Here is a 25,428-nt window from a genome sequence, read left to right as displayed (position 1 = left end):
GGGGGAAGCCGGGCCCCCGGGCGCTGCCACCGCGGGCGTACCGGCGGCCCCGGGCCTTGCGCTCTGCGCTACCCCGGCCTCTGCCGCTTCCCCAGGCGGAAAGGGCGGCAGGGAACGCCCGCGCACAGACACGGCGGCCCCTGCAAGCCCGTGCCCCCGTGAGGCACAAGAGTTCAGCCTAAATAACCCAGACCTGCGGGGCTCTGCAGCACGTCTTGAAGCAACAAAAACAGCGAAGGGGAAGCGGTACCGGTGCCTTCAGAAGGAGCAGCTTTAATGGCAACCCGCAGCAGAGCAGAGCTCTCCCGGGGCAGTACGCGACACGGACAACACAGGGTGCCCGCAGCTCGGGGAGGCTAGCTGGGACCGGAGCAGGGCTCTGTCGAGTTGCTTTGAAGAAAGAAGGCGGAGAGCTCGCTCAATGCTCTGTACCGGTGTGAGATCGAGTTCTTCACTGCTTTGGGCAGTTCAGCGTAGCTGCAGGGGAGAGAAACCGCAAGTCTCAGCAGCAGAGACGCTACAGCACGTGCTCCCCCCAGTCACCGAGAGTTCCCCCTCTGCTCGCCATCTCCCTGCTCGACTGTAGCAGGGCGTCTGTAGTGACATGCTGGCAAAGCCAACAACCCCCACCCTGACCCAGGGCTTCCCTGTAACCCACCATGTTCAGATCCAGGAGGGCGTTTTCTCCTTGCCACCCTCACTTGTAAGCAGGTTCCCCTCCACACAAAACATGACTCCACACACAACCCTGACTTTCCTTATATAAAGAACTGTAGGTAAAACACCACTTACGTCTGGTTGTAGCCGTCCGGCTGAAAGCAAGGATCCCAGCCAAAGTCTCGGGGGCCTCTGGGCTCTACTATCAGCCCCTGCCACGAGAAAACAAAAAAGCCCCATAAGCTGTGGTTTTGCAGCCACTTCCTTCGCAGTCGCATTTCAAACACAGACTGAAGAGCTACACGCAGCCATAGCTCACGTGGTGGTCACCAAAGGCTTGGTATGTGGTGCTGTCCTCATTCCCAGGACGCAAACCAAATTACCAGTCCCAAACTCAGTGTTCCATCACGCTACCCCATGCTGACAGCCCCTTTACCCCTACAATTAACAGAGCTAACAACTGCACTCAAATACAACCCTGCCAGAGAGAGATGAGGGGGCTGAAGAGCATGAGGTAACGTGCAAAGCATTCAGTACATACAGCTGGGCAAAAGGGCTGCAGCATTCAGCACCCACCACCCACACTCTCCCTCAGCCTGTTCTCAACAAGCTCTGAGGACATTCAACAACGCAGAAGCCACTAAAATTGTCCTCAACAGAGTCAATGCTGTTACAAAATTCACATTACAGCCCTCCTCCCTGAGCATGTTCCCTTTCCCAGGCACAACACCTACATGAGTCTGGCCTTTGAACAGCTTCACTGGCTCCTCTGGGTTTCCAGTACTGAATGCAAAGGTACAGAGAGCGTAGGCAGATTTGTCTTCAAACCCAGCCAGCAGCTTGTACAGGCCTGAGCAACACAGAAAGGATTCCAGCATTACCACCTTTCTCTCAGAGTGCAACACACCCACCTAGAGACAGATCGAGGGAGCATTCTGCATTCACATTCACAAGGGAGAGGCAGAACTACAGGTGGTGACAAAGCTCAGGCACAAGGATGCCCTTGGCTGGGTCCCTCATATGACTGAAGCCAGCACCTCAGATCTAACACAGCATGAGCTGCAGGGCCCTGCTATTAATTTGTGAGCAGAAGCAAGCAAATGCACAGCACCAGAGAGGACTAAAGCCCACTCTGAATTAACACGATTAACGCTCATGCTCGTGACACCAGTGCAGGATTTGCAGTCACGCTCTTAACTGCGGGATCAGAGGCAGTCACTGCACACCAGGGGAGGTGAGCATTAGTGGAGAGGGGCTTTGCACAGAAGACAAAGGGAGCAGCAGGTCTTCCAGGTCACACTGATGACAAAGAAGATGTTCCCACAAGCCCTTCCACCAGCCTGCAGAGGCAGGAGTCTGGGAATCCAGGGATGATGCTGAAGCTACTGGAGGAAACAACACCCTGTGAAGAAGGGCACAGAACAGGCTCAAGGAGAGAATGTGAAGGGACAGAGCTGGACAGACAGGAAAGGAACCAGCTATGAAATGGGCAGTGCAGCGGGCAAGCACGCTCGGCAGAACCCAGCACAGACAGGGATCCATTTCATTTGGAAAGAACCAAGTTACACACAGAGCAGTAACACGGAAGGCAGTACCTTCTGGTTTGAGTTTTTCCAGGAACCATTTTCTGAAGGGGAAGAAGAGAGGAAAGATTAATTTTCGCTATTATTTCTCAGAAATACAGGCATCCTTGAAATATCGTTGCCTACATTTTCATAGCCCTTTGAATCCCTCTTAAACGTGCTGTCAAATCACGTCATGCTAGACTATTTACCAATAATGACAGACTTAGCTCTTAAACTGAATGGGACACAGTGAAAAGAGCAGCGGGGTATTTAATTTACTGCAGTACTGGTGTCTACGTAAATAACCCAGTTCTCACTCATGAGCAGAGACATACCAAAATACATTTCTCAACTCAACTTGTTCACATCTTACACCTAGTTCTAGTGCCAACTTTATCATATAAAGCTTTTATGTCTCTGCTTAGCTCAGCAGAGATAGTTTGGAAGAATTAGCCACACTAAAAGTTAATTCCAGGAGCTAAGGCAGCATTTTATTAGAGGAGTTACACTGTAACGTAATAATCTTGTTATCTGCTGGATTAAAGCAGTCCCTATGAGAACCTAGAGGACACTCATCCCAAAGTGCTGCTGAAATGCATGGTGCCTTAACTACGCAGAGCCCACTGTGGGGCCAGGTTCCCAAGCTGGCTGCAGGAGCAGGCACCGTAGATCAGGAGCCAGAGCCAACAATTTGGGTCTGTCTCTCTTGTCCTGTACTGTGACTTACAGCAGGGCTCAAGGAGTTCAAGTCCAGCCCCTGGGGTGCAGGATGAAGCCAAGGACACAGACCAGTAATCACCTCCCTGACCCTATTGCTCCTGGCATGTGGAGAATCCCCCGTGAAGCGCACCCCGTTAGCCTGTGCTCCTAACTCTAGGACACGAAATGTGAAGGTGCCCTCCTACTTACATGTACGGTCCTGGAAGCCCCCCCAGGGCATTGAAGCACAAGCAGGTATCCTCTACTATAACAGGTCCCTGAACCTACAGCAAAAACCCAAGAGAAGGAAACATTAGACCCACAGGAAGGTGCTGCCTCCAACCCCATTTTTCTTGCTCTATCCTATTCTCACATTTCTATGATAACAGGAACATCACAAAAATCCACCAGCCACTGAAGTTCTTGTCCTCTGAGGCAATGCATGCCAGGCAAACACAACTAAACCCATGCTCTCCCCAGGTAGGCTAGAGTGGCTGAAGTGTGGTAGGGAAGATCTCACATGGAAAAAAAATTAGCAGAGCTGAACATGCCCTGCCCTCTTGGGGTGCAGGAATAGTGGGATAAGGAACGGGAAAGCCTGTGTCCTGGAGGCACACCTGCATTCTCCTCGAGTCTTGATCCTCACTTGGTTCCTTTAAGACACCCAACCCAGACACAGCTCTGGAAGGTGATCCATCAGAAGCTCCAGTCCCACAACCGCTGGGGCTAGACTGAAGGATCTGTCATGTCCTCCTGCCGCTTGAGGGACACAAGAGACCAGAGGAGCAGCAGCGGGACTGCCTGAACACTATGTCACCAGTGAGAATCCACCACCACGCAGCACAGGCCATAAACAGCTGGGTGACAGGAGTGCAGCGAGGCCAGGCCGGGCCCGGTTGCGTCCCTGACTTTCCTCTGGGCCGGGTCAGAAGCCTCACGCCCCCAGGTGCCTCCCGCCCCGCCGGGGCTAGGGTTCCCCGGAGCTCCCGCACCCGCACCCCCGCTCCGACCGGCGGGAAAGGGGAAGGAGAAAGGGAGCGACCTGCCGGGCGGCTTCGCGGCACTTCTGCACGGAGATCTCATCCGGCTCCCCCTGGTACTCCGGCACTGGGGACACAAAGGCCAGCGCTGAGGAGACGGCCGGGCCGGGCCGCGCCCCGCGTCCCCCCAGGCCCCACTGCCAACTTACGGTCAATTTTCTTCGCCACCAGCGTGTAGGGAGAAGAGTCCCCGAGGATCTGAGCGACCTGCGGGGGGAAAAGGGATGGAAACCCGCCCGTCAGGCCCCGGCCCTGGCCCCGGCCGGCCAGGCCAGGGAGACCGCAACCGCCCCCTTCGCTCCCACCTCCTCCAGCTTCTTGGCGTTGCCCGTCACGAACACCACGCTCCGCCGGGCCGGCGCCGCCATCCCGACCCCGCGCGGCGCCCGCGCCTGCGCGCTGAGCCGCCAATCACCGGCGGCAGCGGCGGCGCGCCCAGCAACGCCCAGCCAATGGGGAAGACTTCCGCCGATGCTCACGAGAGCAGAACTTCCGGTGCTCCGAGGGAGGGCGCATTGCCACTCGCCGGTGCGTAGCGCCGCCCGTGCGCATGCGCGGGGCCGTCCCGGGCAGTCTCGCGAGAGGCGCGCGGCGGGCGGGCGCCGGCCGCCATGGTGGCGGGGGCGGCGGCGCAGGCTGGGCCGGACCGGGCCGGGCCGGGCCGGGCCCACCCCTCGGGCCCCGTCCCCCGCCGCAGGCCCTCCCCGCGCTCCCTCCCTGCCTCCCCGCGGCCGCTACTCCCCGCTGGCTGAGGCCCGGCCTGCAGCGGGGCGGGGGCGGCCGCCTCCCTGTTTACTTCCCCAGCGTTTGGCAGCTCCTGCCGGAGGATCCCTCTCCCTATTTTCCCTGAAGTAGAATCACATGCAGTCAGGGGAATTGGGTAGTGGATTGTGCTCCAAGCGCTGCTGCTATTTACTCCCCGACCTCTGGCAAGTCCGCACTTTCTGACACCAGATTTCCTATGTGGGAGCGATCGAGTTTCATCCGTCTGAAGGTACATGCAGGACCAGCTGGCAGCTGTAGCAAAAGCACTGGTGGGGAGAGCCGGACTCGGGAGTCAAAAGATGGACCCTGCTCCCGGCCTGGAGCCATAGAGGAACGGGTCAGTGAAGCCCAGCGCTCCCCAGCCAAAGGATAGTGGGGAGCAGTGCCCTGCCAAGCAGCGGGGTTGGGGGAGCTCTCCCATCGCAGTACCCAGCCCTCTGCCTCAGACCCAGCCCCCCCAGACACTTCTGTTTTGCAAGGGCACTGCCCAGGGTGAACTTCTTCCTCTCTGGTCTGGCCAGCTCTCAGAGTTGGGAGTGGGGAGGCCTCTCCCCAGCTGCATCAGAGCTGCAGGCATCCACCCCTGCATCCCCCGTGCCCTTGGGTGTGGGGACCCCAGGGTCTTGCTGCATGGGTCACACCAGCAAGCCTAGGAGGAGGAACCAGCCCTGCAGCAGGAACGCACAACTCCAGCCAAAACATGCCCTTCCCTGTAAAAAAGCGATCATGCAGAAAAGAGCAGCTAATGAAGAGGTCTGTCTCTTGCACAAAGAGGGAATGGATAAAACAGACCCTACGCTTGGGTGAAGGAATTGTTTTTGTTGTAAAATCTCCTTCGTAACGTCTCCTAAGTGAAAACCAACCCCAAAGCACACAGACGCTGCTGGAAACAACAAGCCCTTCCGCTCACTACAGTTCTCCCTGCCACCAATTCAGGGTGGGACGGCACAGGCTGCAATATAAAGACCATGGTATCTCAAAGGAACATAAGGAGGACCACTCTATAACGTACCTGAGACCAGACATTGTAATAGTCTTTCCAGCCTTGGGGAAAAACAACAACAACAAAATCTATAAAACTTGCCCAGTAAATTCTATTACTGTGTAGTTACTGATCAGGACTGTTGATTTGCTGCTGCTGGTGCCTCTCACAGCCAGAGCTGGTCCCTTGAGAAGGTCTGTGCTCAGGACAACCCCAGCATTCAGTGACTTGAACCTAAAACTGATCGACACCTGTAATCCTGGCAACCCAGGGAAGTGCACTGATGGCTTTGGCCAAGGCATCTTTCCCTGCCCTGCATCTCAAGTACAACCGTTTGCACCTCAACCTCCTGGGAGATGCTGCAAAAGCACTCCGGCAGCACTGTCAAGGAAAGCCAGCTTTTCCAGGGCAAGAACCTGCTGCCTGTGTTCAGCTGCCTGGGGTGGGCCTGGTCCAGTCCCTTTGGTACCAAAGGATGAGTCCAAGGCAGGCACAAGACGCAAAAGGTCCAGGGTCACAGGTGGTAACCTTGCCACCTCATTTTCCATGGATCTGGGTCAGTTGGAAAAGCATTTGTGCCTGTCTGAAGCAGCACGCTGCCGGCATGGTGATAACAGCAGCACTTCTTGGGGTGGTATGCTGGTGCCTGCACTGAGGAGAGGTTCAACGCTACCTGGAAAGTCTCCCTAAGGACATGCTGCTGACAGATCCACTGAACCCAGCAAGGACAGGGCTCAGGAGGGTGTAGCAGTAGCTCCCAAATTCGGCAGCTGTAAGCAATTCTTTAATACAGTAGGGTTGTCGTGAAGCCTTCATCCTACCAGCACCCACTCTCCAAGGCCCTCAGCCCAACTTTAAAGCCAGGCTTTACCTCTAGCAAGCAGCTGCAAAACTAACTTCTCTTGCTCAGACCTGGTGCTAGAAGAGATTTGAAGTCCTGACATGCTGCTGCAGCACCAATGTCCTTCTGTGCGTGGCAGCGGCAGCAGCAAAGGGAAGAGGTACTGGCAGGACTCTCCAGCCACAGGAGTAAAGCCTGCCCTAACAGGCAGACCAGAGCAGGCACAGCACAGCCATTACACAGGCTTGCAGCCCTGTTAACTCACTTTTCAGCTGGCAGGAAAAGGCACCAGATAGGTCAGTGAGACCTGCAGCCCCCCTGAAGACAGACACAGTCCCTCTTCATCCACCCTCTTGATCCCTTGCAGGTGGAGAGTAGCCAAAGGCATAGGCAGGATGATTTTTGTCCCTTCCACTGGGTGCATGATCTTAAAACCAGGCTACACTTCAGGAGGAAAAAACCAGCTTGGCTCTCTGGTTCCCACCTGGCAAGACCAGGGCTCACAGAGGGGAAAAGCCCTATTTATATTCCAGTTGGGCAAGCAGAGCTTGTAATCACATCCAACCCTCCAGCCTGCTGTGCTCACTTTTAATCCCCCCTCTCTGAATGAAGCGCACCACTCGGGTGGAAACTGCATACAAGGTACTGAGGGCAGGTTCAGAAAAGGAAGCTGGGACATGGCACTGAGAATTCTCTGGGGCACCATTTCCCCTCTCCAACATTACTTCAGACACACACTAAGCAGGACGATGCTTCTCTCATCAGAAAAGAGACAGGAAAAAGAGAACCAGGAGAGCCTGATCGCAGCTCAGCTAAAGTCCGAAGCTCAAGGGTGGAAGGAACAAGGGTCCCAAAAATAAAGGGCAGACAGAAATGCCACTGACACCTGAGACCAAGGTTGCAGACAGCCGAAGTGCAGAAGTCCCACCCATGGATGGAGGACCTCAGCTCCTGTGTAGTCCAGCACAGGGGTCCCTACACCTCCCCGAGCACCCCAGCACATCTGTCTGGCAACAATCCCCACCCCACTGGATCACAGGGACACAAAATGGGCTGGCATTTGGGACCACAACCACCACATCAAGGTGTGATGAAGGACTCCGAATATGAAATGGGCTTGTTCACCCTGGACTGGTTTCAGGAGAGTTGCTGTCCTCCTGCTGTGTCTTTCGTATCATTCAGCTAATAGCTGGGCTTTACACACACTTCTTGCTTTTGGTTAAGAAAACACTGAAACAGCCCTTTCCTAGGGACTCGCGGCAGCAGAGTGCTGTGAATGTCCTCCAGAACACTATGAAGACGTGCAGGAACTCCACATGTACAGTCAAAAATAGGTTTACTGGAATGTCTTTAGTCACAGTTGTAAGCAGTGATACTGAAAACACTGAGCTTGTGCATTCCCATGGCAGGATCAGAAAGTCTTCTGGATTGTAAAACCTAATTATTTCTTTCTTCTTCTTTTTTTTTTTTTTTTTTTTTAAACATGAGAGAAACAACACCCTTGCAGTTCTCTACAGAAGGGTCAGATCCCTGTAGCATAATGGTATGTTTCTCTTCAGACATGTTTCCCCTCCTTTGCTCTGATGAAAGGACAGAGTCCCCTCTTGCCTTCCACAACACACAGCAGGGAACTGCTCAAATGATATTATTATTAATATTACAACTCAACCATATATACAGATAAACTGTAGTGGCAAGTAGCCAGCTCCAAACCAGAGACCCAGAATTCCACAAAACAAGCATTTTGGGAACTGAATCGTCTGTTATAAAAAAAGTCTGACAGCAGGAGCAGGTACTCGACCAAAAAAAAAAAAAAGGGTCATTTGGCAGTTCTTAAAACACTGTTAGAACTGGCTACTTGCCCCCACCTCCTCGCTCCTTGCAGAAAAACAACTTCAAAGCTATATACAGATATCTCACTTAAATTACACAGCAGTTTGATTATCCCAGAGCCAGCTCCACTGAAGCCTCCAGCTGCCCCGTCAGGTATGGTACTTCAGGACTATGAGTACTGGAAGACACAAAGAAACAAGCTCTCAGCCACACACCTTCGCATGCAACATCGATCCCTGCCAGAAAGATCCCCACCCCGTTTCTGCAGTGACAAACACCAAGCAGCTGCGAGAGAAAGTGTGTTTCCAAGCTCAAGCTAATGCAATCTGCTGCCTGCACACACACTAGACAACATTTCCTGCCACCTTCATCTCCTTCCAGCTTCCCAAAATTAAACCAGATGGGATTTTCCATCAGTCTCTCTTTCTACAACGCTCCCACCCTACTGCCAGCTCTGCCTCTCCCACTGCAGGCTGTGTGTCAGCAGGACAACAGGCCACGAGGGTTTTGCTGAAGTAACAAGAACAGTTAAAGAGCTGCCCCCGGCCATGGTTGGTGGGAGGAAAGCCCTCCGGACCCAGTGGCATAGAAGAGCTGGGCTGCTTGGATCCCTAGAGCATGTCATTCTGCAGGCAGAGGGCTGAATTACTTCTTCTGCCTGGAAGAAATATGCTCTGGTTGTTATTACCTGTTTGGTAGGAAAAGCAGTGACATCTCTGCTCTGGGGAGCTCAAGAGACCAGGAAGGACAGAGGGTAGGGGAACAGACCAACAGCAAAGCCACAACAGCTACTTGCTGAAAATTAAGCAGCCTGGCAGCTTTGGGGAGGAGTGTTTGCAGGGAGCAGGCCCATTGCAAGATGGTTGATATATGATATATAGGCCTTTGGAAGACATTGCTCTGGTCTGAAACTCTTCCCTCTACTCCCACCAGCCTCAGGATCAGTCGGTACCAACCCTGGATCGATACAATGTTGGCAGGGCAATGTTGGCTTTCTTTGGCCACAGTCAGTAGGACTTGGTTTGAGCCTGCTCCTCTGCGTGCAGTTTAAACCTTGCAGAAGAGGAGCATGGTGTAGGCTACAGGCACCACTTAAGACAGCTTAAAGCAGAGTGGGGCCCAACGGAGTGGCTCAGGTGCTCCCCCCCAGGGACAAGAGCACCACGGTGTCATTCCGTGCAGTGCCACAAATATTTCAATGCCAGACATGGCTGAGGTGACCTGGAGCTACTCACCGATGATCACGAGCAGGAGAATGACTGCCACCAGCGCTATGATTGCCTTCATCTGCAAGGGGAGCACAGAGGCATGTTACACAAGGTGCCATGTGTAGCTGCTTCAACCTGAAAGGAGGCCTTTGCCTTCCAGCATCTTTTCAGCTAGAAAGCAGAGCTTCTCCATCCCCTTGCAGGAGAGGGCAGGTAGCCACCCTTCCACAAACCCATCCCTACCTGTTCCTGTTCTTGCTCACCTTGCAGCCTCGCCACCACATCTGTCTCCGAAGCTGCTTGGCTCTGTTGCTAAAAGCTGTTGCGTTGTCTGATAAACTTTCTATTGAAGGAAAGAAAAGAGGCGATTCAGCAGCACGCACACAGTCAGAGCATCCACTCATTCTACTAACCCCACTGAGTTTTAAGCAATAAACTCGGCATTAGAGGAAAAGACCCAACCACAGCGTGATTCACCAAAGCCACAGCAGATGCCAATGTGTGCCCTTCGCTAGAGCACACACAGACCTGCTGAGTCCCACTGAGCCCCCTTTGTACCGGCGGCCCTCTGAGGACAGGAATTTGCTCCGCAAGCCAGCGAGCGAGCGGACGGCTGAAGTGCTCAGGGCTGTTGGGAGACAGACCAATCTACTTTTGCTTGAAGGACCAACTAGATCACAGCACCCAAATGCCTCCAAACTAACGCCTCTGCACAGAGCAGCAGAACCCAAAGGTGGAAAGGGGAGAATGTCAGCAGAAAGTCGGAGCTGCAGCCCAAGGCTGGGAAACACCATTCCCAGGAAGGATAGAATACAAGCCCAGGTCTGTCATTAGGCACCTTCTGAACTGAAACCAGGTGACCGGGCCCAGCAATGGGGAAGAGATGTGGGGAACAGGCCAGAAGAGCTGCATTTAGAATCGCACCTGATTTATCCTGCAGGTCATCCAGCCGCTCGCCTCTTTCAATCACCTTTGTGATGTTCTCCTGCATAACGTCGATGACTTCATCCACCTGGTTCTGGACACTAGAGCAGAGCAAAGGCAGCATGAGGAGCAGAAACAAGCACCGCCAGCTGCATTGCAGCACCAGCCCTTGCTCAGTCACCCCAGGCTGATGGGGTCCAGGAGCTCGCCGACAAAAATCAAAGGGGACAACAGTGGAGGGAGGTTGATGGGATGCTGAGAAAGCCAGAGGCACAGCATTGCCTGGGGTGGGTCTTTGGCAATCCCAGGAAGGGCAAGGGAACACAAGGGGCTCAGAGAGAGCACTGGGAAGTCAGCAAAAGCAGGGCACCCTCTGTAACACCTTTAACACACAAATACAGTAAGAAAAGGCACTAATTGCTGTTGGTGGGCACCTCTGCTGCAGAAGAGCTCACGAAGGAGGAATGGGGGGGAAACCCAAACAAAAAAACCCCGCACTTTATATTTCCAGATTTCATAGAACCTCGCACACCTTTCCTAAATAACTTGGGGTGAAATCAAAGCAAGGTGCACTCTCCCCTCCGGGAACCAAGTTGCTAAATGAAACTCACTCTGCCAGGGGCATCAAAAGGACAGTAAAGAAATGGCTGATATGAACTAAACCAAGTTATTATAATCCATCTTCTCATAGGTTACGCAACTCCGTGGGTAGTCGCTCCAGTGAACAGTAGCCTAAATCACACCCGCAGGGTTATTATAAATGCATTTATTCACTCCATAAAAAAGCCACATTGGTTAGAGAGAAAAATTCTCCTGGTGGAAAAATACTGCTACATTCTGGTTTGTATTTTGGAGCTAAAACACTTTTATTTTCCTGGAGATAGAAATAAGACATTTCTTGGGGCCCTAGGGAGACAATACATTGTTTGAGACATACCGTTCCCAGAAAGTAAATGGTAACAGCAACGTCTTGGAGGCAACACTACACACAGAGCAACAAAACAGAAATAGCTTCAGGCCACTCGCTCTGTGTAAGTATTAGATTTGATGACTTGGGTTGCATCGATTAAAAACATTTAAGCACTTTAAATATATCAAAATGCATCCAGCATTTCCCAAATAGGCAGCACAAATAGGCCACTTCAGCAGCTCTCCATGTTACCAGAAACACACCTCCTATTAACAGTGCGTCACTGGTGTCCCCAAAGGGAAGAAGGGTTGCCACCACTTCATCATTTGCACCTGCTTAGCACCCACACTCTCCTACTCCCCAAATTAGCCAGTCACAACACCTTCCTCTTTGGACCCATGTAAAACCCTCTCCTCCCCACTGCCATCTCACAGATGCAGATGTTCAAAGACGTTATTTGCCAAATCAGTTTTTACAGCAGCACCAGACCCAACTCCACCACTTAGAGAGCCACCATCCAGCACCCAAGCTCAGAGCACTTGGCAAGACAGGACAGCATATCCTCCACTATGGCCCCGCAAGCCAGGGCCAAGGGAGACCCAGAGCAACTTGTCCAAGGCCAGTCAACAGGGCACTGCAGAACCAGAAACAGGGCCCCATCCTAGCCACCATGCCTCTAATTAATTAATTAGAGGCATAGGTTCACACTGACCTATTTCTCCTGTCTCCCTATTAGCTACATGCCTCTCGCCAAGCAGACACTTGCGCCGAGACGCACGCTTGAGGAGCGGCTGTGACAAGCAATAGTGGTCGCAATGGACAAGCAGGTGCCTTGATCACGTTTACTTATCGTCCCAAAAACGAGCAAGGAAAGTCATTAAAAGAAAAGGCTTTTTTCTCCCTGAAAAGCTCTAGAAAGAGCTCCAGGTCTTTGAATACGAGGGGGCTTCCCATCTTAGGGTTTTAGGTCAGGCTCTGTAGCACCACTGCACTGAGGCTTCCAGAGCTGGAACAGCCAGGCAAACCCTCTGAAGCCAATTTCTGACTCAACACCCCTCTTATGGCACATGCTGGACTCCAGCAGTGCATGTAAAAACTTGCTTTTCCTAGGATACCACAAGAAAGGAACCTGCCTTCCCTGTGCTGCATCGCAGAGTCCGTGGGAGCAGCATCTCTCTGCACCCACCTACACTGTGCAGTGGCAGCCGCCTGCTAGGAGTTTCTTATCTGGAGGGGAAAGGCATAGATAATCCCCAAATGCCTCTCAGCAGGAACCGGCCCCATGCCCATGAGCCTCTTCTCATCCATCATTTGTTTTACAATGGTACAAGGTGGGTGGCAGAGCTGCCACCATTGGGAAAGCACAGAAGGTGGCACTGAGGACATAGGTGGGTGCTGCCTGAGAAACATGCAGCGGTACCCTGTGGAGCAAAGCGTGCACCCCACGCAGGACACGTGCAGCACCGTGGCCCTTCCTTGGGCAGCAGGTGAGGACATGAGGAGGAGGCATGCTCTGCGAGGGGGTTTCCTTACCTCACCACAACAGACAAGTCCCAGCTCAGAGCTGCCAGCAGCGCTGCTATAGCTTGGGGTGAGAGAGGAAAAGCAGAAACATCTGCTATCCCAGATGAGCCAACTTGGCAAAAACTCGAAGGCCTTAAACATCGGTTTCACAGGCAGAAGACTACATTTGCAGTATGTAAATGTTTCTAAAATCATTTACTGGCTTCAAAATAAAGGGATTTCCTCCCACAACAGATTTACAACCAAGTTATCTTGGTACAACTAACAAGCAGGAGCACACAAGGTTACAATGCATCTAGGAGCAATGCAATGCCACCTGCATCCCCACCAGTACAGGGCAGAGCCTGGAGAGATGCTGCTGCAGTCCCAGGGCACCCCAAAGCATTCGAGGCAGAGTGGGCAGGTATGTAACTTTGAGCTGCTCTGCTGCGTACCAGCATTTGGGAGACACCTATGGAGCAGAGACCCCCACTGCCCAAGCTGCACCTCAGCATCCCACCTCTTTTCACTTGAGCCGCTGGCAAAACGCGGTGTGCCTTTGCTGCCTGCCCATAGCCTAGGCATGCTGTTAGCCATCCCCTGGAGAACAAAACTTTTCACAGATGGATAATGGAGGCACAGAGAAATCAAGGCTTAAACTCTCGCAAATGTTGAGGTGTTTAACTCCCATGAAACACAGACACATTTGAACACTCAACACCTTTTGGTATCTGATGTAAAAGAGAACCCTGGAAAAAAAAACAGGAGGGAAGAGACCAAGCCAGGGAATGAAACTTTGATCTCCACACAGTGCCTTAATCAAACCTTAAGCCAGTCCCTGCTTTCTGATCTCTCCCACCCATCACTGCTGCAAGAGATGCCTCTCCAGGAGGGGGCTGAAAGATGCCCAGCCTATGCATCGGCTCTACAGTTTCAGAGCAAATTCAACAATTCCCACTAGTTTGGCCTGCTTGAGGTTGGAAACTCAAGTCGCATCAAGAAGAAAATATTTTGTTGTTTTATTTGGCAAGAGAGAATGAATCCTCTAATACGAAGTGTATTTCCTGTTAGGGAGCTATTGGCTTTTGACACATACATTTCATGTGCTTCACTCCTGCCAGATTTCCAAGAGAAATAAAGTAGAATAAATACCTGCCAGGAAAGGGAGCAAGACAAAAGCATGAAACATGTCTCCCATGACCCTCCTTCTTACTAATTACTGAAAATATGATGCTTTTAACAAGGACAGCAAGTGTACGCTGTCAAAGCAACAACAAGAGACCCAATGGTGCTTAGCTTGGTTTAGACTCCTCATTTCTTGTGCTTTGCCAGGTCTAGAGTGGGAGGAATAAGCCTTTCCATTTTGGCCACACTGGGTTAGCTACTGAAAACCTCCATGGGCTGGTCACGGTGTTGAGCTAACAACAGTGCTGCATTCTTCAGACACCGTAAACAGGCCGCACACGCACCATGGGATGCGCTGCTCAAGGCTGCTTCTTGTCTCCAAGCTGGCTGTTTACAGCCAGCATGACACACTTCTATTTTCCACCCCAGCGATATTAATAGTGCTGTGTATTTTGGTGCAAATTACAGCCAAACACCCCTCACTGTGGCAGTAACCCAGGGAAGAGGGAACAGGATGGAAAGCCAAGCCAGATGGATGGTGCAAAGGCAGGAGGCCAGCACAGCACAGTGCTCCCCGAGGCACAGCCCTTTGCAGAGGGGCTGCCCGGCAGAAAGCCCTGCCGTACTCAATAACGGGGTATCAGCACTGAACTGTGCCACAGATCCCTGGTTTTAAGTTGCTGCTTCATCCCAACTGTGAGAAAGACAGCAGTCTATGCCTCCCTGAAGCCCTTCAGTCCTTGAAAGGATTATACCCAACAACGATGCCTGACAACATGGTCTCGGTATTACCTTCAAATGAAAGCCTGGACTATGGCTGAGGCCCACTGCACAGCCAGCCACCTGCAATGAGCAGCCAGGCTCTGGGAAGCTGCTGTCAACTCTTGCCTTCAAACCATTACCCAAACCCTCCCCCTCCTCGGGATGTAACTTGGGGCTTGCAGCCAAATAGAGCCACTGGGGCCAAGCCCCAGGGCTGGGGATGCTGGCCACCCTCAGCAACACAATCACAGGGACCAAGATCTGGTTCCCGGGGAACCACAACAGTGTGCTGAGCCTCACTGCCAGCACACGCAGGAATCGAACCTAGCAGCACAGTCACCTGAAAGCAGAAACATCAGCAGTGAAGGAAGTCAAGCAGCACAGAAAAGGGGGCAATTTTAGTAGCGTTTTTGAAAAAGATGACCTGTGATGAGAAGCTCCTGCTCTAAATAAACGAAACCCAGGTAGAAGATGAACATCCCACCTTCCCCCGAAAAGACACTAAGAGCTCTCACAACACACATTCAGGACTTCTCACAAAGCTTGGAAGCGAAGGCAGAGAAGAGAGATCAGCTTTCCCTTCCCCGTTCTTTGTAACTTTGGGGAAAAGGATAAAAGCCTATTAAAAGCTACCTTTCAGCTCCAGCCTACCCCAGGCATGCAGAGGTCTCAGAGGGAGCCTAAGGGACCCCATGTGGCCACTTAATTACCGGGGGAGCATCTACCCCAACTGAGCAGCTGTTGGGACAACAGAGCCCAAACTTCCAGACACATCAGGACAAAACACAGCATGGAGGGCACTGTGACACTTCCTCCTGCTACTATTGCTGGCTCTAACGCATCTCTCTCCCCTATGAGGTTTGCAGTGTTCCCCACCACCTCTTTCTGCAGCTGAGCCAGGCTCGAGGGTCTCTGCTGCCAACTCCACCCTGACCCAAGCCCCTTCACTGCCAAAGACAATTAGGAAAAGTTTCCAATCTTGCCCCTCACATTCAACATGTTCCACAGCTTTGCTCCCATGATCCCATCACTTTTTCCTCTACCCAGTCCTCCATCCAGTTTCCTTGTACGCCTATCCTCACACCTCGTTCCTTCAGCCCCGTACAGCTACCGTCTCTCTAGCTTTGCCCAGCTATGCCTCAGCTCTCCAAATGCTCAAATTCCTCCTTAAAATGTTTTTTCCTTACAGTGTTTCAGCAGCAACCCAACCCTCCTTTTCCTCCTCTGTTGAAACCAGAGCAAGCTCCATCATTAAGAGACCAGGCATCCATCCATCCAGCACAAGGGCCGGTCTGATCAGAAACTTAATAAGCTCCATGACAAGAAGTGATGACTGCATGCTGTAAGTGCTTATTAAACAAAGCAATCAACATTGATGAGAGCAGAAAATAGATACTATTTTATAATAGATGCTCTAGATACTAGATAGATGTAGCCACTTGCTACCCCAAGGGACATATTCCATACCAGCTCCACTAGACAGGCAATCTCTAGCAACAGGCAAGCCTCACGTGTGTTGGGCATTAGTCATATCAACCTATGAACCCACCAGCTCCTTCTTTCATTTTTCTTCCCCTTCACAGCTGCAGTGCTATCCTCTACCTAAGTCCCTGCTCCCTCCTGCCTGTCCAAAACAGTGGGAAGAGAAGAGCTCCCGTGTTCCCCTCACCACGCAAGGAAGGCAGAAGACAGTCTGTAATTCCTTTCCAGCAGAGGAAGACAAAGGGGTAGACATCACCCCCTATCCACCTTTTTATGCGGGCAGGACCCCACTCATAAAACCAATTCTCACCCTTCTCATTCACTCCAGATCAGCCTGGCCCTGCCCTACAAGGGAGGCTTTATCCACACTGACTTACTCTAAGGACCAGTGCACCTCTACCAACAGCATCCCCACACCGTGGAGGGAACAGAGACCCCCTGAAAATGCAGGGCACAGTGACCAACCCGCTGCCTCTTGTGTAACTCAAGTGCACTTTGCCCCTCAAGGTAACGTGGCAAGCAGGCACACAAGCAAGCACTGCCTAACACTGACGCTGGCAATGAGTCATCTCAGAGCTGCTCTGGCTTCTTCCCGGCGTGAAAAAAAATCCCTAACGAAGAGCAACACTCAGGCTGCACACAAGACAACCCAGTCTGAATAACGCCCAGACATCAGTCCCCACACAGATCTCTGTTCTGGCTGCACGGAGGTCAGCAAAGGAAACAGTGCAAGACAAAACAGGGGTCTGTGAATGTTCCCCCCACTTTCCATTAAGTACCACCATCGCATCCCTTATAGGAAAGGGCAGGACAAACTGGAGCCCAGAACAAGCATCAAGCATCATGCAGGAAATGACTCGATAGGAGAAGGATCCAGAGTGTTCACTCCTTCCTTCTTGCCTTAATACAGTCAATAATCCTCCTCCAGCTGTAATGGTTTCCTGTTTGTCCAGCTGCTTTAACCCACTGAGTCACTGCTCATCTTCAGGTCACCTATATCAGGTTTTTATCTGGAGAAGAGGAGGCCAGAGGACCAGCCACTGCCCAAAAAACATGGTCCTGATGTGCTCCTGACCACTTGCTTTCTTGAAACACTGAGGAGCAAGTTACAGGATGATAAAAAAAAAAAAAAAGCAATGAAACAGTAAAAAAGGTGCTAGTGAAGGTTAAAATTCAGGGTTAATGCTCTAAAAAAGGAGCCTCATAAAAGCATGGAACAGGTCATCACCAGAATACAGCAAGAGCTTTAGAAACTCCACTAAGCTACTGTGATACAATCCTCTCCTTTCACCTCTGTCAATGCACAATTTCTTGATAGCATGATAGCATGAATCAAATTTGAGATTTCCCTTAGCTGTGGACAGGTAGGGTAGGAAATGTCAATTAGAAGAAAGAAAGCACAAGCCATGTTCATATTCAGAACTACACAGAAATACTCCGGTAAGACAGCAGCAGGAGCTTGCAGTGCCCTAATAAAGAAGTTATCTGTGTGACACTGAGGAACAACTTACTGCCTGATCTTGTCATTCCTGGGTCCAAATCTTGGTCCAGAAGGCCCTCTCCTGCAGGCAGAAAAGACAGCAATCAGGATGGAAGATACAATGAAAACATGTATTTAAACCAAAGACTCAAAGACAGAACCCATGTCTTGAGCATGGAGGATTGTTCTCATGCCTCGCATCAGTCCCTCCCATGTCTTAGAATACATGGGACACACCACTCTTATACAGGTCACACCTATTAAGCCTTAACTCACGCTCGATGCCAAGGCTCCAGGAGACTGTCTCAAAGGAATGAAAGGTTTTGATTCCTAAGCCCCCACCTATGTGGCAGGGACCAGCTTTTAGTATTTGACACCTCCGGTCTGAGAGATGTAGGCAGTTAAGACATTGCATTCCCTACAGCAACTGTTCAAGAAACTCACAAGAAAAAGTCTTCCTCTTCATCCGAATCTTCCTCCAACAGGTTCCTCTGCAAACACAGGAAAAAAACAAACCACCTCATGAATAAGCAACCACCATTTCACACACACGTTTCCAGACCTTAGGATGCCGTCAGCACCCTCCAACTGCAGGTTACGCATAAGACCTCCTTTGGAGAGCATCAGTGGTACTTTTTAGGTGTCTGGAGTTGTGCTGTTTCTCTCTCCTTGTGATCAGGGACTGAGCTGGACGTCTCTGTGCTGCTATTATCACCTCAGTGGTGTTTGCTAGCTCTGTACAGCACAGACCATTGCACGGCTCTGCAGCTCTGACTTGGACAACTCGCACCTCTGCCACTGAGCCAAACTGGATTTGCATCAATGACCAGTTGCCTGCACAGGTTCAGATCCCAATTCTAGGGATCAGTACAACTCCCTACAATGCAGAAGCAACCAGTGCATTAGCACATTGAGCCCTGCCTTGGAAAGCAGCAGAGAGAGCCCCTGTGCAGGCCAGCTGTGGAAGGAAGGCCCTCTCTGCTCAAGGGACAATCCCCAGCACTGCACTCAGTCAACTGCAGCTGCTCAAAAAACATCAACATCACCTACAGCCACCCTGGGGTATCCCATCCACATGGGAAGTCAGATCCAATCCCGATTTGGAGGACGTGGTTCCTCCAGCCATCTGATGGCAGCAGATATAAGAAGGACAACTGCAAGGAAACATGCTGGGCTCCCTGCATGGCACATCCAGAGGGGTCGGCCCCTCCAAACCCCCAACTCCAGCTAAGGCTACAGCCAGGCTGGAAAGCAGAGCAGTCCAGTAGCTCCCCTGCTTCACGCCAAAGGGCTCCTCCTGGGCTCAGATTTGCTGTTCCACCACACTCCATCAGATGATCCAAAGGCTAATTTTCAAGAGCAACCCCACAATCCTACTTAATCCTGAAAGTTTTGGACAAAAACATTACTAGAGTTCATTTCTCATATCAGGGCAGCACAAATTTTCCAATTGAGCTGAGGGCTCCCAGTAACATCTACTTAGGGTCAAAAATAATCAATAGGGGAAAATGGCACGCTAAATGTGGGAGCCAAGGAACACATCAGATGGCCCTTACAGTACCATAGCTTCTGCTTCCCCTATGCATAAATTCGGGCTCCCACCCGCGCAGTGCTCTTACTTTGAAGCTTTTACATTTCCATCCTTGTCATGTTTGCTCAATCAACTTAAGCAACCTGCGAGACCACGCAATAGTTTCAGCCATTGCCTCCCTCAAGGGATGAGCAAACGGCTCTTGGCAACACAGGATCCTTGTCTCACTGACAGCTATCGTGAGCTGCAGCAACATTTTAGACTACAGTCTAAACTCAGTTTTAGGACAGTATGACCCCAGGACAAACACATCAGGTTAAATCCACTTCATCTAAAACAGGCAGCTGCACGACTTTGACCCGTATTCAAAGCCTGAAACATCAGGGGACCTTGGTGACAGGAAAAAAATTCAGCTGTAAAGCACAGGGTAACTTCACACGAGTCCTTCAGCCAGTTACGTGGGGAGGAGAGCCACAACGTGCCCAGGCCAAGCTCTGTGGAGAGGCAGGAGACTGGAGCACACCGGGATCTCACGGCCATAGATACAGCCTAAAGGAACCACAACAGATTCTCAAAACAGCCGTATTTCCAAACAGGGTTTGTTTTAAAATACACAGATCAGGTTTGCTGCACAGACAGTCCCCTCACGAGCTAAATGCCGCTATCAACAGCGATATGGCCATCGGGCCCCATGGCTGAAGGCTGCGGTGGCACAAGTCTCTTCGGCAAAGGGAGCCGCAATTCACCTTGCACCAGCCCGGCGGCTAAAGGCACGGGGCAATGTCGGGGGTCTCGGGGTCCCCAGGGCGCGTTAACACCCACCTGCCCGCCGTGGACACCTACCCCGGCCACCCGTGGGTAAGCACCAGCCCGTCACGGCACCGCTACAGCCACCGGCACCGGGAGGACAGGCTGGTCCCCCGCCCCGCCGGCACTCACCCGCTCGCTCTTCACCGAGCCCGTCACCTCGTCGTCGTTCAGGTGCCGCTTGAATTTCGGAGGCATGGTCTCTACCTGCGGGAGAGGCGGCTTCGTGCCCGGGAGGAGAATCCTGGAGGGGAGGCGCAGGGAACGGCCGGGTCACCCGGCTGCCCGGCGCCCGAACCGCGCGTCCCCCGGCCGCCCCTCGCCCGGGCCTGGGACGGGGGGAGCGCACAGCGGGGCCCCGCGGGCGGCCGGGGAGCCCCCGCAGCGGTGGGCCCAAAGGGGCTGGGGGAAAGGACGAAAAGGCCCCGCGACGGGGGGATAAAATGGCCCCAGGGGAAGGGGGATGCAAGGGCAGCCGGCGCCCGCCACCCGCGCTTTCGCCCGGCCCTGCCGCTCCAGTCCAGTCCAGTCCAGCCCTCCGGTGCCCCGGGGGCCACTGACGAGCAGAGCCGGTGCCCAGACAGAGGCACCCCACCCCCGCGGCGGCGCAGGACCCCGCCACCCCCCCGCCCCGCTCACCGGGCCCCGCTCCGGGCCGGGCCGGCGGGAAATGGCCGGGGCAGCGGCGGCGCCTCAGCTGTCCCATCGACCACCTCGGCACTCCGCCCGCCGCGCCGAGCGCCGAGCTATCGATGCCGGGCCGGGGCCGGGGCCGGGGCGGGGCGCGGAGCCGAGAGCCGGCGGGAGCGGCTGGGGAGGCGGTGGCGGGGGCGGCCCCAGGCCGGGAACACACTGGCTCAGGAGCCCGGGGGCTGGCGGCGCTCCCGGCTCGGCCCCGCACGACGCCTCCCTGCCAGCAGCGGGGGGGTCCGGCCGCCTCGGCCCCCGGCATCGCCCCTGGCACTCGGCCCCGGCAGCAAAGCCCTTGGCGGCGGCCGCAGGCTGCCGGAGCCCGGCCAGCGGCCTCGGGGAGGCCGCGGGGGGAGCGCCGGCTGCCCCTGGGCGAAAGCCGCCGCCGCCACAGGCATCTGGAAGGTTCCGGCTCGTCCGTCCCCCCGCTGCCCTGACCCTCTCCCCGCCGCCCTCCCGCCCTATAAATGCGGGCGGCAGCGCCCGGCGTGCGGCGGAGCGGAGGTGCCGAGGGCACGGACGGCGCGGGGCCATGCTGGGGGCCTGGCTGCTGCTCTGGGGGTGCCTGGCCCTGGGTTGCCGGGCCGAGACGGCCTTCCTCCGGCGCGCCGATGACAGCACCGGGCGTTGCACCTACTCCTTCACGGTGGCCAGCCCCGTCGAAGCCGCCTGCCCCGATGCCGGCGGTGTGCCGGAGCTGCGGGCCGAGCTGGTCGCCCTCGCCGCCCGCCTGAGCCGGCTGGAGAGCCGGGAGCGGGGCTCGGGGCCGCGAGGAGGCGAGGCGGGGGGGGCCCGGGACCCCCAGCAAGCGGCCCCGGCCGCTCGCCTGGAGGCCGCTTACAGCGAGCTGCTGCGGGCCAAGTCCCGGCTGGAGGAGGAGAAGGGGCGGCTGGAGCGGGAGAAAGAGGAGCTGAGGCGGCGGCTGGAGAGCAGCGCCCAGGAGATCACCCGGCTGCGGGCCACCCGCTGCCCCCCCGGCGGAGAGGGGCCCGGCCGCGACGCCCTGCGTGCCCCCGGCAAAGGTAAGTGCGGGGCCGGGACTCCCCGTGCATCCCTGCCACCGACTCCCCGCCGGTGCCTCTCCCCTGGGCAAAGGTCAAGTCCCTTTGCTGCCCCCCCCATGCGGTGCACCCACCGCTGCCTCCCGCTCTTGGGGACGCTGGCGGGACGCTCGCCCGCTGCAGGGCTCAGCCCTACCAGGGGGTTACAGCCCATTGCACCAAACCCCCTCCGCATCCCTAAATCACGGCTGGCAGCCGGAGCCCTCCTCCTCCCATCATCCACCCCGCAGCAGAGGGGGGACGCAGGGGACCACGCTAATCTGGGGGGATTAGGAGTTTCCCCCAAGGAAGATTAAACCTTCACCTGGGGGGCAACAGCATCAGTGGCTGCGGAGCGGGGTCCCCATCAGTGGGTCACAGATGTGCCCCGCTGCAGCGAGAGAGGGCACTGGGCTCCCAACTGAGGCGTTGGCATTTTGGGGGGCAATGGTCCAGCGTGGAGCCCCCGCAGTGCAGCGAGGGCAGGTGTGGTGATGAGGGGGGCTGGCTCGGCCCCTGCTCACCCTGCACCTGGCCCTGCCGCAGCCACCCGCTGGGACCCACAGCCCCTCACCTACCAGGAGCTGCAGTCGGAGAGGACGGAGGTTCCCGCATCCCGGCTGCTGGAGGAGACCGCGCTCGGCCGCCCGGGGAGCGAGGACTCGGGTACTGCCGCCGGCATGGCCGGCCAGCCGCATGCTCCGCTGCTCACAAATACGGCTTGGCCCTCCCGAGGGGCACACTGGGCGCTGCCGCCGCCGCTGAGCACTAACCCCTTTCTCTCTCCCCTCCTGTCCCCGAGCAGGCTGCGGCAAGCTGGTGTGGGTGGGGGAGCCCGTCGTCTTCGGCCGGGCAGAGTCCATCGCCGGCAAGTACGGCGTGTGGATGAAGGACCCCGAGCCCGTGCCCCCCTTCACACGGGAGACCACCTGGCGCGTGGACGTGGTGGGCACGGAGGTCCGGCAGCTCTTCCAGTACGAGGCAGCTGAGCAGCTGGCCCAGGGCTACCCCGCCAAGGTGCACATCCTGCCACGGCCCCTGGAGAGCACGGGGGCCGTCGTCTACCGCGGTGGGCTCTTCTTCCAGCCCCGCCGCTCCCCTGCCGTGGCCCGCTACGACCTGCGGGGAGAGGCTGTCACGGCTGAGAGGGAGATCCCCGGTGCCGGCTACCACGGGCAGTACCCCTACTCCTGGGGGGGCTACACCGACATCGACCTGGCAGTGGATGAGACAGGACTCTGGGTGATCTACAGCACCGAGAAGGCCAGGGGGGCCATCGTCCTCTCCAAGCTGGACCCTGAGACACTGGAGATCCAGCGGACCTGGGAGACCAACATCCGCAAGCGAGGGGTGGCCAATTCCTTTGTCATCTGCGGCACCCTCTACACCGTCAGCAGCTACTCTGCGCCCAACGCCACCATCAACTTCGCCTACGACACGGCCACCAGCACCAGCCGGGCCCTCAGCATACCCTTCGAGAACCGCTTCCGCTACCTCAGCATGGTGGACTACAACCCCGCCGAGCGGCAGCTCTTCGCCTGGGACAGCTTCAACATGGTCACCTACCCTGTCCGCCTCTCCCGGCTGTGAGCTGGGGCTGGGGACAGGCTGGCTCAGCCCCTACGACCCCTGCGCACGCCTCGGCACCTCGCTTTGCTCCCCAGCTCCCCCCGGCGCAGCCGGGAGCACCGGCTCAGACAGCTCTGGGCGGTGGTGGGGGCCACACGCTGACCAGCTGCGCCACGATGGGGCCACCATCGTCCCTGCTGGCACCTCTGGCAACATCCCGTCATGCTTGAGTGTAGTGGAGAGGAATTAAGTGTTTCTCTGGAGACCAGTCAAGCCAGTGAAACACCTCTCCCTGGCCTCTGTGGGTTTTGGATGGGCCACAGCAGTACCCAGCCCTGAGCCCCTGTAGCATCCTTCTGGAGCTCCCAGCCCAGCCATCCCAAATTCGGAGCAGGGAGGGCTCAGGTGCAGCAAAGGCCAGGCAGGGCAGGCAGTGGAGGTGGGGAGAAGCTGCCCAGGAGGGTCGCACCTGAAAATAAATGCTTTCCGTGGTTGCAAGCAGCCATCCCCTCTGCAGGCTGGGGTTCAAGTTTCCAGGCCCTTGCTGAGCAGGAGCACCACTGCTGCCCACCAGATGCCCCCGGCAGCAGCAGTTTTGGGGAGGCCTCCCCAGCTCAGGCCGGCCTTGCTGAGGAGAGCAGTGTTCGTGCACCACCAGCAGCCCCGCGCTCCCCTGCTGAGAGCCCACAAGCCCTGCTGCACCCCACACTGCCGGTGCCCGGGGGCATCCCAGAGCTCAGCTGCCTCCAAAAATCATCCAGCAGGATAAAAAGCAGCGGGGAACATGGACACTCATTGCACAAGCCTTGTTTTATTGGGGGGAAAAAAGAAGCCAAGAGAGTAGTAGTGAGGAGTGCTGGCAGAGCACCCCGCAGCCAAGCAGCCCCTCCGCTCGCCCAGCCCCTCAGCCACGCGCTTCGCCTTTACAGCCATGCCTGGCCACTGACGCAGCGCGGCAGCTACAGCCCGGCCTGGCCGGCAGCACTCTCCAGGCTGGGCCAAAACACGCCGTTTTAACTATTTATTGTAGAAAGTTTATAGGAGGCTTTTCCTTCCTCCCTTCCCTGGCAGATGGGGCAGCAGCAGCCGCATCCCCCGGGGGATGCACAGGGTCCCGGCCCAATAAATGTTGCCCACCGCCACTGCCTTGCACCTTGTCTTTCTGAGCCCGGGTTTTCCTGGGGGTTTGGTGGGCTGGAGCTCAGAGGGAGTGTGAAGCACCGGTGCCCCCCTCGGTGCACAGGCAGGCTGAAGGCACTGGCAGCGGGATGCTGTAACGCTTTGGCCAGGAAAATGCCACGTGCGGGAGGTAGCTGCTGGCAGGGCCAACCTCAGGAGCACCTTTATGTAGTGCGAAGAAGGGCTGCGACATGCCCACAATGTTGCATCAAAATAGAAGTCAAAGCTTCAGTGCTAAACACTAGAGATTTGCCAAATGGGAAAGATTAATGAGCTTCAGGGGGCCAGGCTGCAGGCTGGGCTGGCTGGTGGCGGGGGGGGGGGGGGGCAGCACAGGGCAGGAGGGGTGGGGGGACAGAGGCAGCCCCCCTCCCTTTGCTACCGCAGCACCGGGGGGGGTTGGCTGCTCACCAAGGGGATGGTACCACTCGGAGCCAGGAGGCCGCAGGGATGGACCCTGGCTCAGAACTGACCCTGTTCTAGAAAGGTGGGAGATGAGGGGGTCCCGGCCATAGGAAGCACACGCTCCTCCACAGTGAGGGCTGCCCTGGTGAACAGGTGGAGGGCCCTCCCAGACCACTGGGACAGGGACACATCCTACCACAGGGTGGGTGGTGGGTGGGACCCCAGCACATCGAGACAGGAGGCTGAAAGACCCTTTCTCGCTCCCCAGCAGGCCCAGTGTGGGGCTGGGATGCTCACTACGAGCTGGTGCAAGTGAAGGCACGTGCCCTGCCAGCGATGCACCTGTGCAGCTGCCGTGGCGCAGCCCCCTGCATTAGGACTCACACCCCCCAGCTGCCAGGCCTGGCCCAGTAGATCAGTGGCCCCCCTCG

The 25,428-nt window shown here is 55.4% G+C and overlaps 3 protein-coding genes across 5 annotated transcripts; 1 reads left to right on the top strand and 2 right to left on the bottom strand.

The window, feature by feature from the left end:
* Positions 1-312: 312 nt before the first annotated feature.
* Positions 313-4,329, bottom strand: ITPA (inosine triphosphatase). Of its 2 annotated transcripts, XM_075710935.1 has the most exons (8): positions 4,267-4,329; positions 4,111-4,168; positions 3,964-4,028; positions 3,132-3,205; positions 2,253-2,284; positions 1,392-1,507; positions 793-869; positions 313-477 (listed from the first exon to the last, which is right to left on the bottom strand). In XM_075710935.1, exons 1-8 carry the CDS (start codon positions 4,327-4,329, stop codon positions 357-359), a joined length of 606 nt encoding a protein of 201 aa, XP_075567050.1. In that variant the 3' UTR covers positions 313-356. The 2 variants fall into 2 exon arrangements, with proteins under 2 accessions (XP_075567050.1, XP_075567051.1); XM_075710936.1 differs by lacking the exons at positions 3,964-4,028; positions 4,111-4,168.
* Positions 4,330-7,910: 3,581 nt separating this feature from the next.
* VAMP4 (vesicle associated membrane protein 4) lies at positions 7,911-20,356 on the bottom strand. Of its 2 annotated transcripts, none has more exons than XM_075710988.1 (7): positions 20,247-20,356; positions 18,221-18,267; positions 17,808-17,858; positions 10,515-10,615; positions 9,854-9,933; positions 9,618-9,669; positions 7,911-8,560 (listed from the first exon to the last, which is right to left on the bottom strand). In XM_075710988.1, exons 1-7 carry the CDS (start codon positions 20,310-20,312, stop codon positions 8,532-8,534), a joined length of 426 nt encoding a protein of 141 aa, XP_075567103.1. In that variant the 5' UTR covers positions 20,313-20,356; the 3' UTR covers positions 7,911-8,531. The 2 variants fall into 2 exon arrangements, with proteins under 2 accessions (XP_075567103.1, XP_075567105.1); XM_075710990.1 differs by having other exon boundaries at positions 17,808-17,855.
* Positions 20,357-21,336: 980 nt separating this feature from the next.
* Positions 21,337-23,434, top strand: MYOC (myocilin). Its single transcript, XM_075711419.1, has 3 exons — positions 21,337-21,826; positions 22,391-22,510; positions 22,650-23,434. Exons 1-3 carry the CDS (start codon positions 21,337-21,339, stop codon positions 23,432-23,434), a joined length of 1,395 nt encoding a protein of 464 aa, XP_075567534.1.
* Positions 23,435-25,428: the final 1,994 nt, after the last annotated feature.

The sequence above is a fragment of the Pelecanus crispus genome, chromosome 5, assembly GCF_030463565.1.
Source record: "Pelecanus crispus isolate bPelCri1 chromosome 5, bPelCri1.pri, whole genome shotgun sequence".
Taxonomy (NCBI): Eukaryota; Metazoa; Chordata; class Aves; order Pelecaniformes; family Pelecanidae; genus Pelecanus; species Pelecanus crispus.
This window is presented reverse-complemented; position numbering and strand designations above follow the sequence as displayed.